Genomic DNA, 12,740 nt, shown 5'->3' with positions numbered 1-12,740 from the left:
CTCTTTCTCTGGAGCTTTGTGTTTGTTTCTCACTCTTTCACCTTCTTATCATGTCCTGGTGTTTCTGTGGGCACGGTCATGACTTGCACAATTATAGCTCTGTCTCTTGATCACTCTGTCCGATCCTTGCACTCCCTAGGTCCAGTCTTACAGACGACTCTGGGGACTCGGAGAGACCCGCATGGCATGACGAATGTGCCCGGTAAGTTCAAACTTTTTTTAAAATATATTTTATTAGTTGCCCTTTCTCTACAGACAAGATTTTGTCTTGGTGCATGTTTTTGACATTGCTACCATACCGTTGTTTTATTTACTTTACAAACTATTCTTCCAAATTTTTACTGTATATACCTACTGTAAATGCTTGTCTACGTCTTGTACCGTACAATAAATAGGATAGATAGATCGCCCTTGCCTTTGTCAGTACTACTAGAACGTGGTGTAGTCAGAAAGGTAAAGCAGAGTGTTACTAAGCTCTTTGATTTTTTTATTCAGTCAGTCTGGTGATACAATAAAATTTGTACACACATTTTTATCAAATGTTTTTATATTACAAATATTATACTTTATTTACGTATTTAAACGAAACATCACTCTATTACGGCTTCTTTGCTATTTAGCGTTAATAATAATAGGAAAAAAATTGATAATAAACGAGAAAAACTGGGATGTGGTAACGTTGATAACGAATATGTAATTTAATCTTTTAGGAAATAAACATTACTACCACAATGACAGCTAGTAATTTTTTGCTGAATTTTACTTAAAAAAAAAACAGTACTGCTTGAAAAACTTAAAGTATTCTGAAAGTAATGTAAAAACATGATCTTGATAATTAACAAATTTTACTGATATTTGGCGTATATAGAGAAAAATTTGGGTACTGAATTTGTGCGCCACTTTAGTTCTAAAAATTTAAACAAAGGAAAAGTGTATAGGTACATTTTATCTGGTTTCAAAAATTTTTTTTTATGTTTATGTGGTTATTTGTTATGTTTAATACGTTGTTTAATTTTAAGGATCAATAATAACAAAACATAAATGTACTTATTGGTATATTTGCTAACTATCCCGGCGCATCCACCATTTTTATAATGTAATAATTACAATTTTTTTTAAGTTTGTGATAAACAGTACACTATTTGGGTTGTATAATTATTAAAAAACCAACTCGTTACTCCAAATAAATGGATTCGTAGTAATTATTACAGTAATTACCTTCAAACCTTATCAGAAATATTATAATGATTTTAATAGTAGCAGTGGCAAATACAAAAACTGATCACTTCATTATTCATAAAAAAATTTATGAAAATGAAATTTGCCGACAATTTTGTTATTAAATTTATTCTGTAACTGAACTTAATACCGTGGTTTATCTATCCCTCGTACCGGGAAGTCTAAAAATAACTGGTTATTTTAATGAGTAATCTAACAGAGCTTGCGTATTTTTTGTGCATATTTTTGCGTATTTCTCTCTCGGTTTTTATTATTTTAATGTACAGTACGTTTTTGAAAAAAAATAAAATTGCTTCTCTGAGTGTATAGCATTATTTTTAGGCAATTCTACTGTTTGTTGAGTTTTTTTTCTGTAATACTCCGTTTTTTGAATTCCAAAATTCTTAATACCATATGATGGTTTCAAAAATTTTCTGGAAGAACGGAAGATGCGAGGAAGATACAAATATTGTGATTATCGCACTTTTTATAAAAAATACTCTTTTCTCGCTCTTTTTAACACTGTTTTTAAACTTTTGTTAACTCAAAAAATCAGGTAATCAGTTGATTTTCTCCAAAAATAAATAAATATGTGGTGATCTTTTTTTGTAAGTTTTTGGACAAACACTCTAGTTGTGAACAACAATATAACGAATTTAAATGGGAGGATTATGGAAGAATACCGAATTGTTTTTTGATAGAAATAAATTATATTTTTGTGTTTTATAAATAAAGACAAACAACATTGAACCAATTTCATGTCATTTGTATTCATTTGGTTTAACGCTGAGCTATTCCAAGATGAAATAAAGTATTTGATGATCAATATTATTCACGAAAAATGTTTGTACAAATTTTATTATGTCTTAAGTTTTATAATGACTGCCTTAAACAAACATTTTTTCAGACTGTTTCAACTTTGTACGCAAAAAATTTACAAAATATGTTTTTTGTTACATTGGTAATTCTTCTTAGAAGCTTTTTGCTGCAAATTGACCAAAAGAAGTCATGATTTATGATAAAAACTTTTGTTAATTTTATTCTACGTGTTTCCATCTGGCCTGACCCAGATCGGCCTTTTATGGCATACTCGTACCGTAATAAAATTAATTAAGCGAGTTTATCTAAGATTGATGATAAAGGAAGAGGCTTTGCTAAAAGCACCGTAAATGAGGATTTACATTTGTCTATAGCGCATGCAAAATACATGCAAGGGACTATACATCTACAAAGAACACAGATTTATGCCTAGAACTGTATAAATTACTAGGCAAAAGTTGTAACAGTCTTAATTTCCTTTTGAAAAACGAAAAACATCCACAGAAATTTGCCAATTTAAAACCGAACTAACAGCTTTGCTTATCGCTTCAACATCATTTCCTCAAAGTACCCATAACCCTCAACATTATTGATATTATTCACGCAGCATCGTAAAAGGTTTCCCACCAGTGTCACCGTACATCGGAGTTAGTCCCACCCTGTGTTACTTGCTCAAAGAAAAGAAGCCTCTGTGCTGTTTGCAACTAGCTCAAGTGTGCGAACACTGCAGCTACCGTAACGCCCGCGATTACCAATGGCAGAACAAGACCATCATTTTGGCTGCCGATTACGCCTCGAACGGAATCTACAACTTTATCATACCGTTGAGGGCGCATTTCCGATCCAAGACCTCGCTCAATCCGATCATATTGCTGCTGGAAAGGCGGCCGGATATTGCATTCTTGGATGCTATTTCGTACTTTCCTCTTGTTTACTGGATGCTGGGCACAATTGATTGGTGAGGAATGTGCGATTTTTTTTTTCACAGCAAAACTGACCACCGATGCTTCCAGCTTGGATGATTTGCTCCGAGCTGGGATCACGCTAGCGGAAAACGTCGTTGTAGTTAATAAGGAGTTGTCGAATTCGGCCGAAGAGGATTCCCTAGCGGATTGCAACACGATAGTGGCGGTGCAAACGATGTTCAAGTAAGTGCACTTTTTCACAATCAATGATTTTCGACTCGGAGATAAATAAATTCTGGTTAGGGCCAGTTGATAGAAATAAATTGTTGTGTAGTGGATGAGGATTGATGGTCACGTTTAATTTTAAGTCGAGAACTTATCACTAGAGACCGGATTTTTGAGAAAGTTAAAAACCTTATTCAGGTTGTAGAAAAATTCCATAAACAACACGAACTACATTTTGTCGAAAACTTTAAATTATCTATTACACAAAAAAAGTTATTAACTGTTAAACCTAAATATTGTTCTTTAATATCGAGTTTTAAGCAAATATCTTAAAAATTGCGTGTTTGAAAAGTTTGGTAAAATCCGGCTCTACTTATCTATTGCAGAAAGGTGAAAAGTTGTTCTGTCTGGGAAATTTTAATTGGACTTGTTAACGCAATTTCCTTCTTCTTTGGCTGCTCTCACCTTTCAGGCACACTCGGGTGGGCGGGTTTTATTGTTTGTTATTTATTTTCAGGTTTTTTCCCAGCATTAAAAGCATCACCGAGCTTTCCCAATCATCCAACATGCGATTCATGCAGTTCAGAGCACACGACAAATATGCACTCCATCTATCCAAAATGGAAAAGGTAAATATGAAACCTTTTCATGGACACGTTTTTCCGGTGAGTGAGTGGGGAAAAGTCTGATTTGTTTTTTACGCAAACATTATTTTCCAAACATGTAAAGCTCGGACGTGTTTGTATTTCACTTTCCTAAAAATTTTGAATAAGATCGGTGAACTCTCCAAGTCACCGCTTTATTAAATCTTGAGCGTTTCATAAAACCGTACTTTTATTATAGGCATGACAAAGGGAATATCGATGCGTATGTACCTATTTTAATAATAATTTTTGCATATTTTTTGATAATATATATGAGTTTGCTTTTCTTTACACGATCAGGTAGGACGAACTCAAAGACACGTGTTTGCTACTTTCTGAGAATGTTTGCGAGTTTTCATTCACATAATTACATTTATTTCTAATTTGGAACGAAACATAAATAAACATGCCTACCTTTGAAGTAACGCTACAAACAAATATGTAAAATTTATTCATACGTCCACATTTGCTAGGTAAACATTCATTTTTATCCAATATTTAAAATAGAATTTCATCCAGTTTAGTCAATTGTTTGTTTCAATTTAATTTGGCAGAAAATTAAATTGCAACAAAATGCTAAAACATCAATAGTAAATTTATAATTTCTCGCTTTGGATAATTAGTTATTTGAATTGGTAAACGAGCAACAAATGTCTCAGAAACTAGAAAACGCAGACTTGTTTGCAAATGACTTTATTTACCAACTTTTGGAAATACTGTAGAAAGCATCTATGTATAGTTTCTATTATGCATTTATATTATCTTTTATAAACATTTTTAAAACAATATTGACAATGTATTTTTTATATTTTAATTTGAAAATTGCTAAATTATTTGTTATCTGATATTAGTCTACAGAGTGTCTGTCTTTTAGTTTGTTAAACAAAATTTGTGTCGTTATTTTTCAAAGCACTCTTTGCAAAAACGCTTTTTTTTCAATTTTAACTAGGACGTAAGATTCGATCATATTATGTGATACATTGTTGTAATCAGAAACAAAAAGACTTTTCAAAAATACAAGTATTAAATATGACGTTCACAAAAAAAAACGAAAGCTGAGTGATGTAACTCTGACATCAAGAACGCCTTGAAAAAGGCGATGATAGATTTAGATCTGTTTTAAAAAAGTGCCTGAAGAATGTTTTACTTAAAAACGTCTTTTTTTTTGTTTTTGTTAAAAAAATGAAAACGAAAATTACAAATTTTTGATTTTCCTTAATAATTCAAAAACTAAAAATGACAAAATTTCTAGCAGATAATTGTTGAGCATAAGAAAGCACAACTTTGCCCTCTGAGATACCGATGGTGGACTTTTAAAAACAGACATCCTGTACAATAATTCAGGTATTATTTATCTTTTTCTTAATTATGATGCCTTTGCAAAAATTTGTCTAAACTTAGGAGCTATTTATACTGCTTTAAAAAATTCAATACTTACTCAAAGACCTTAAAGGGAAAGGATTAAAAAATACTTGTAATATTGCTTACGTTTGGTAAAGATTTTTGACTTAGCACATTTTTCCTAAACGTTCGAATGTTTGGTAAATTCGAGATTCTTTAGATCGGTTGCCCATCAACAGATTAGGTTAAAACTTTATTATATGGACAACATTTTTTCTAAATTATTTTAAACTAGTACGTAGCTTTTTTGTAAGGAAATCTTTGATATTTTTTCACGTGATTCGTTAAGTATATTAACAAGAAAACTAAAACCCCAATTAAAATTCTTAAAACTAATTTATTTGAATTTGTGTACAATAAACTACCTAAAAAGGAGATTTAGACCGTCGTTAATTTGTCATTTATCACAGTTTCCTTTATCATTTGCTAGTTGCTAACAATCGTGAATAGTAACAGTACTTGGTCTAATGTCGTTGCTGGCAATTTTCACGTAAACCCGATTTTGAACTTGTGTAGGTTTGTCACGAACTTCTCTCGCCAACAAAAATAAACGTATTTAGGATCTTGTTGCCAAACTTAGTTAAACACATTGAACAAAAGTCGTTGCTTGGTATGTGGTTTGACTGAATGCTTTTGTTGGTTGATTTACTCACCTGTTCCTTTTTCCTACTTTAAAGCTTAATGGATGATTTCTCAAAGCACTGCCAAAACTTAGACTCAATAGCGAATATCATCGACTAGCTTTGACAAATCTACTTCTTTTTTCTCGCTTCTGGAAACATTCCAACCGTTCAGTTATCGCAATAATCCAAACTCTTGCATTCCAGAGGGAAAAGGAGCGAGGTTCTCACATTTCGTACATGTTCCGGTTGCCTTTCGCAGCTGGCAGTGTATTTAGCGCCAGCATGCTGGACACGTTGCTGTACCAGGCCTTCGTCAAGGACTATGTAATCACCTTCGTTCGGCTGCTACTGGGAATCGACCAAGCCCCAGGTTCCGGCTTCCTCACTTCGGTGAGTTTGTTCGTCAAAGGTGCGAAAAGTCCGTTCAAATTTCTGTTCGTTGCAGATGAAGATCACGAAGGATGATATGTGGATAAGAACTTACGGTCGGCTGTATCAGAAGTTGTGTTCGACAACGTGCGAGATTCCCATCGGTATTTATCGGACGCAAGACACCTCTTTGTCGGACTCCTCTCATGTGAGTATGAGCGCCCCTTCATCAGCCTGGTCGAGCTGCGTGCGTGTGCCATCGGTGAGTATTGGAAACTTTTTACTTTTCCGAATCGTACTTGTGGGCATTTGCGAAATTACATAGTTGGCGAATTATTTATACGCACCGGTTTCTTCGAGCACCTCTAAGCGGTTTATTTGCTTTGCTTTTGCACTATTACAATTATTCTTATTACAATTACAAACAAAAAGATAGTTTTAAATGAAAATACAAATATATAGCAAATGCAATTAGTTTATTAAAAAATTGGACAGTTTTTTGAACGCGTTGTGATTGGTCTGTTTTGTGCAGTATCCCACCTATAGCCAATGACAAACGTTTCAATCATGCTGCAGTTTTTGTCCACCAAATAAACAAGTAGGAAGTGATTTGTACGATTTTATTGGTCAATTATTCATTCCTGGGATAAATGGGACACCAGTGAACCGGTTTAAGGGCCGGTCTTTCTCACAGAACCGGATTTCGCCTTAGATGCGAATAAAATCTTTGATTCTGTCTAGTTTTTGAAAGAATTTAATTTATTTGACGAAAGTACTTTTTTTTAATTTTTTATTAAAAAACTAACAATCCTAAAAAACAGAAATAAAAAACACGAAAAAAACTAAAAAATATCGAATAATTTTGTATGTCGTTTAGCCTTCTAGTATTAGTTCTCAGTACTTTGCACTTATTCAGTTTTGCACAACAAATTGATTTTAATTTTTGTGACTGTATAGGTGGTCACCTCTTTAAAAATAGGTCTTCTTTATTTTAGAAAAAAGCATAATGTGTAGATATCATTTCATTAGAACGCTATATTAGTAGTATTTACAACGTAGTTTATAATCACAAATCAGCAACTTTTACTGTTTTTTTTCCAGAGTCAGTTGTTTCACTTCTTTCTTGTATCTAAGTGAAATATTGAGTCTTAACTTTCAAGAAAATCTGTTAAAATTGCATTTGAATGGTTTTGGTAATATGTTACTCAACCATTTATATCACAAATTGTTTTTATGTTTCAAATAAATATTTGAGTGTTTTTCTACTAAAACACAAACACAAAGTTGTTCTGTTTTTAGTCTTGTTGATATTAAATTATGTACGTGTTTACAAGATGGGTATTTCTCAGTTTTTGAAAAAAGTCTGTAATATTTATCCAAATGCGCGTCGTTCGGTTTTAATTAGATCTGACTTTCCTTTCAATTAATGTTATTATGTTGACGATACTACTGTAGCGATCCAAAACTTGAGCGAGACCTGTAAAGTTTGTAATTAACGCGACCGTTTCTGCACATTTCGTTCACCAAAAGAATAAAAAACCGCATGCTTTCTGTGTTTAATTATGATCATCATCGCAAGCCTTCTCCTCTAATTTAGTCAACTATCTGAGTTAAATCAGTTTTTTCTTCTTATTAGATTTAGTAAGTTTTTAGATTAGTGATATTTCGTAAATGCCCACGCGAATCAATGTTGTAATAAGCGACTCACATTGTGGTAAACTTCTTGGGATCACCATCAGCGAAAGCACACGCACCGACAGCGTCCAAGAAGAATCAGCTTTGAATTTTCATATCCTTGGCATGAGCTATGTAAGCGCACGATATTCTAACATCTAACTTTGATCTATCGGAATGCGTGAATGTTGTCACACTGCCAATTAAGCGCCAATTGTAATACACGAAAACGTCTTTCTTTCTTAATGAGGGACTTTTGGAGGGATGAGTTTTAACTCTGCATTGATATAGCAAGTAGTGCACGTAATTAGTTGCGGCTTTTCCGTTAGCTTGACGAGGAACTTGGACCCGACAGAGTAGGTGTAACTTACCGACCCAAGGAGGGCACGAATTGCTTGGGGTGTACTGACCGACGTAACTCGATGGTGAGTTGACTAACTCTTCCAGGATAGGTCTCATACGAGGCTTGTCATGGCCAGAATTTGAAAAGTGACAAACAACACTTTTCACATTCTGCATTTGCACAAAATAGCGACCGCATCTTTGCCACTTTGTAACCACACTCGTAAATCCTTTATTGTCTTCTTGAAACTCTCTTAAATCTAGCTATAGATCAGGGCTATCATCGCTTTGCATCATCACTTTTAGACATACTACAATAAATCGATTTTTGAAGCCTATTTTAATTATTCTTTGTAAATGTTATGCAGTTTTCGATCAATATGGCGGACGAGGCAAAGGATAATCACGAGCAGCAGATAGAAAGAGCCGAAATTGCTAATCTTGTTAGATCAAGAATGGAAAGTTTAAATCTACCAACCATTGATTATAACGACGTTAGCGAGAAAAGAAATAGTTTGTCGTATGTCATCATCAATCCCAGTTGCGACCTCAAGTTGGAGGAAGGCGACATTATGTAAGTACACTTTTTACGTTTGTTAAGACAATTTTTATCCAAATTCCCGATACCCACCTGCTTAAATATAGTTGGCGAGATATTAACAGATCTCATTTTTAAATGAATACTCTAAAGTAATATTTGGGTCTTTGAAAGACTGAAAGGAAATTTTCCAAAAAAATTGCGCGGAAAAAGGTTTTTAAATTTGGATTTATGAATTTATTTTGTATTTTCGGAAAGTTTAACAAAATTTTAAACAGAACTTGTCGTTTATTCAATGAGATGGACAAATACAATATCAAAAGAAAATTCGTGTTCACGTAATGTGATAATTAAATATCCAAAATATGATCGTTTTCTTTCAATTTTTTTATTTAAAAAGACATGTGTGTCGGCCATTGATTTTGTGAGCATCATCTTCAGGCTTTTTGTTGTGATTTTGTAAAGAATAGTAAAACAATAATCCTATTGAATATAGGCGTTAATATAGAGGCGTTATTATGAATTCAATTTGAAAAAAATAGTTAACCGATTAAAACGCACCATAAATTTTGCACACCTACACCAGATTTCCTCAGGATTTCCTATAATTTCCTAAAGTGATTACCTTACTTGTTCCAGTATTCTACTTGCTTTAAAATTATATTTTTTCCAAACATCATAAAAGTGACATTTTAATAGCGGAAGAAGGCTAGGTTCTAGAAGTTTCATTTACATGATTTGGTAGAAAAAATAAGAAATAAAAATTAACTAATGTTTAGCATTATTTTTTTAAATTTAAATAATTATGCCATATTTACCTTTTTTATAAAAAAATACAAGAATTATTGTCTTCTTGAATCTACCCTTCAATCAATTTCTTTATTAATGGGCTCTTGCGTGTCTTGAAAAAGAAGCTCCAATAGAAAAACTATTTTTTTAGCCGTATTGTAATGAACATTTTACTGTTATAATGTTCATGCCGGTAAGTATTATTTTACCGGACTAGTCCGCTGGATAATAAAAACGAGACAATGCCTACTCGTCCAGTAAAACCTCACTTTCCGGTCTTGATACATAAAATACTATTTTTTTTAAGCAATGTTTGAAAAAACAGTGTTAATTGTTACCTTTTTTTCGTAAAAAGGTTCCAATATAGCATTTTTATATGGTCTCAAAATGCAATAAACATTAGCTGTCCGGTAGATGATTAGAACATTGTAAGTTGGTTTAAATCGTTTAAATCGTCTATTCCCATTTTCTTTATTTCGTATCTGTAGACTTATATTTTTAAAATTTATTTTTTCTTAAATTTGCCTTGAAAAGTCAGTTACGATCGAGGGCTAAACTAAATTTTCTACACCAATTTTCCTTAAGATTTCCTCTGACTTCCTGTGATTTCTTCCGATTTTCCCAATTTTTGCACCGATTTTTTTGATAAATTGTGGTATTACGGTTTTATAAAATTCACAATCTCTTTTCTCCCCCACACAGAGTTCCTTGACCGTGGCTTATTTGTTGTTGTCTTTTGTCTTCTAACTTTTTTCCATTGCGTTTAATTTTATCTTTCAGTTATCTGGTGCGTCCGAGTCCTTTCTCAGCCCAAAAGACCTTCGAACGCCACAACAGCCGTCGCAAATCGAACATTAGCTTCTGTTCTCAGACCCTCATCCAGCAAATGGCAGCGGCATCTCAAGCTGGCAGTCGTCGTGGTTCCGGCTTAGGCCTAACCGGCTACCAATCCCCACGACCTCCGCCACTGTCCACCACAAAATCAAACTCCCTTTCCCTTCCCGACAGCCCAACAGTGGCGGGGTACCAACGCGGCCGCTCCAACTCGCTGCGAGTCATTGACGACATCCTCCTGCGTCGCTCAAACTCACTCAGACAGGGACTGACAAGTGTAGGTAGTGGCCGAAGGAAAAGCAGTTTGGAAGACATAGGACTATCGCATTTTTCAACAAATTACAACAATCCGATTAAGATAGCTCTGAATGGGAGTATCGGTCTGGAGGTGACTCCTCCGGAGGAGAACAGTCCTCCAGTGATTTCCAGTAATACGGCGATGGTGGTGAACGCAGCAGCGCACACCGGAAGCACCATAAGTTTAGCACAAAGTGGCCTGCCTAGTTCTAGTAGTTCTTTACCTCAACCGCTCAACCTCGGCATCAACGTGCCTACGAACTTCGGGGAGGCGGCGCCGGTGCAACAGGCGGCTCTGCCGCCCCCAGCCGCCCCCACGGACCCCCAGCACCTCCAAGGGACGATCGTATGATATAACCTCATGTGGGGGAGGAGAATGGGTAGCTTAAGGAATAAGTGGCTCTAGATCCTCACTTCCACAGTAGCAACTCGGGGCTGTAGTTCGTAGCTCGCCTCGGGATATTTATATATGTAGTCTCTAGGTCCGGTCTACCTGAGGAGTTCATCGGTTTCTTTGCAAAATTATTTCTAGTGAGATACTTAGGGGCAGACCTGACTACTACCATTTTTGGCCTTATTAACTTTCTATCAGAAATTTAGACTGATACGTTTGTAAAAATCGTTCGTTCTTCGCCAGTCGGCCTGGCCTAGCCAAATTTTTCTGTAACGGTTGTAGTCTCCTGGTCGTACCAAACGAACACCAGGCCTAGCTCGACTAGTGCTGCACGTGACAAGCGAAACTAATTTTGGGGCTTAAAATAAAGTATTTCTGGGTAATAGTAGGTAGATGTTCGGATCCGTGCAGCACTACTTACGACTCATCTGAAAATCACTCTTAGTAGCCACCCACCAATGACACACACCAAGGCACAAGTTTTATGTCGATATTCTCTCATTGACGACTTTTGTTTCAAAGACTGACTCTAGACTCGTGTTTTTGGATGAGTGGTCCAGTTCAGTAATGCGCTACATAGCTCAATAGATTTACTATATTTGTAGTTTCGTTTGTAAATAACTTGAACTGTCTCTTCCACGCAGGCCAAAGGCTGCTTATCAGTATAATTCGTTCAGGTATGTTGAATGAGGGATCAAATACTGTAGTTAGAATATCTGTTGGTAAAAATTCTTTCAATTTATAACCCGCGCCGAGCATCACCAGCGATTCGTTCAAAACAGCAACAAAATCAAAAGTTGAAAGTGGAGTCCTGGCAATGGCTCGGTGCTCTCTGAGAGATTAGCAAACAATCTCGCAAAGTGGGTACGTTTTCGTACCGCAACGATCCTTACTTTTGTGCACCCTGTTTGTTCAGTCTCAGCTTTGGTATTGTTTGTGGTGTTTCCTCAACTCAAAATCAAAATATACGTCGAAAAGCGGAATAAGTTTAGGTTTGCTTTGGTAGATTAGTGTAAACCGTCCATGCTAGTTTTCTGTCTAGCATCCCTTGAGCTGTAACTATTAGACAAAGACTGTGGGTGTGGTCCAATATAATCGCGACGTATTAAACAAAAAAGAAAACATATCTAAAGAAATAAGTGTCGTAGACATATATTTTTCTAGAGTGACGAAATTGTGAAGGGTTTCGAATACAAAACCGATGCTTTGGTACTATTGCTTTATTTGAATGATAATTAGAGAAACGTATCGGCCTGCGTGCCGGACGTATGTCTTTGATACGTTTTAAAATAATACTTTTTATATAACTCAACTGGATATTGTACATAATGTTGTTTCATAGTTCTCAGAGTTTGCTTACTTAAATATCATAGATATAAATATTTAAATAAATCTAAAATTTACTGTTAGACCATGTATAAAAATAAAAACTAAATGAATTATTGCAATGCACACTGCTGGGCAGGATTTCAACTTTATCTAATCATTTTTTCAACAATGTGCATTCGCAACGGCACGAACAAATTAATTCATTATTTAACATTACAGAGTGGATGAACCTTTACTGAATACGCTTACATTTGATGTACAGTAAAGTCAATACTGTCATAGCACATTATATACATTGTATTTTCATCAGGTTGTTTCATTACGCCCCCCTTCACCACC

The 12,740-nt window shown here is 34.9% G+C and overlaps 1 protein-coding gene across 1 annotated transcript in view; it reads left to right on the top strand.

Annotated features, from left to right (window-relative positions):
- SLO2 (slowpoke 2) overlaps window positions 1-12,707 on the top strand; it is a 58,507-nt gene extending 45,800 nt beyond the window's left edge. Inside the window, exons 15-23 of the mRNA XM_015985490.2 lie at window positions 140-202; window positions 2,645-2,995; window positions 3,051-3,185; window positions 3,685-3,832; window positions 6,040-6,225; window positions 6,281-6,466; window positions 8,208-8,303; window positions 8,589-8,794; window positions 10,328-12,707. Of these exons, the coding sequence (XP_015840976.1) occupies window positions 140-202; window positions 2,645-2,995; window positions 3,051-3,185; window positions 3,685-3,832; window positions 6,040-6,225; window positions 6,281-6,466; window positions 8,208-8,303; window positions 8,589-8,794; window positions 10,328-11,030 (2,074 nt within the window). The 3' untranslated portion in view covers window positions 11,031-12,707. The remainder of the gene's footprint in view (window positions 1-139; window positions 203-2,644; window positions 2,996-3,050; window positions 3,186-3,684; window positions 3,833-6,039; window positions 6,226-6,280; window positions 6,467-8,207; window positions 8,304-8,588; window positions 8,795-10,327) is intronic.
- The last annotated feature ends 33 nt before the right edge of the window (window positions 12,708-12,740 follow it).

This window comes from Tribolium castaneum, chromosome 1 (assembly GCF_031307605.1).
Source record: "Tribolium castaneum strain GA2 chromosome 1, icTriCast1.1, whole genome shotgun sequence".
NCBI lineage: Eukaryota > Metazoa > Arthropoda > Insecta > Coleoptera > Tenebrionidae > Tribolium > Tribolium castaneum.
Note: the sequence above shows the minus strand (reverse complement) of the source record. Positions and strands in the feature narration are given on the sequence as shown.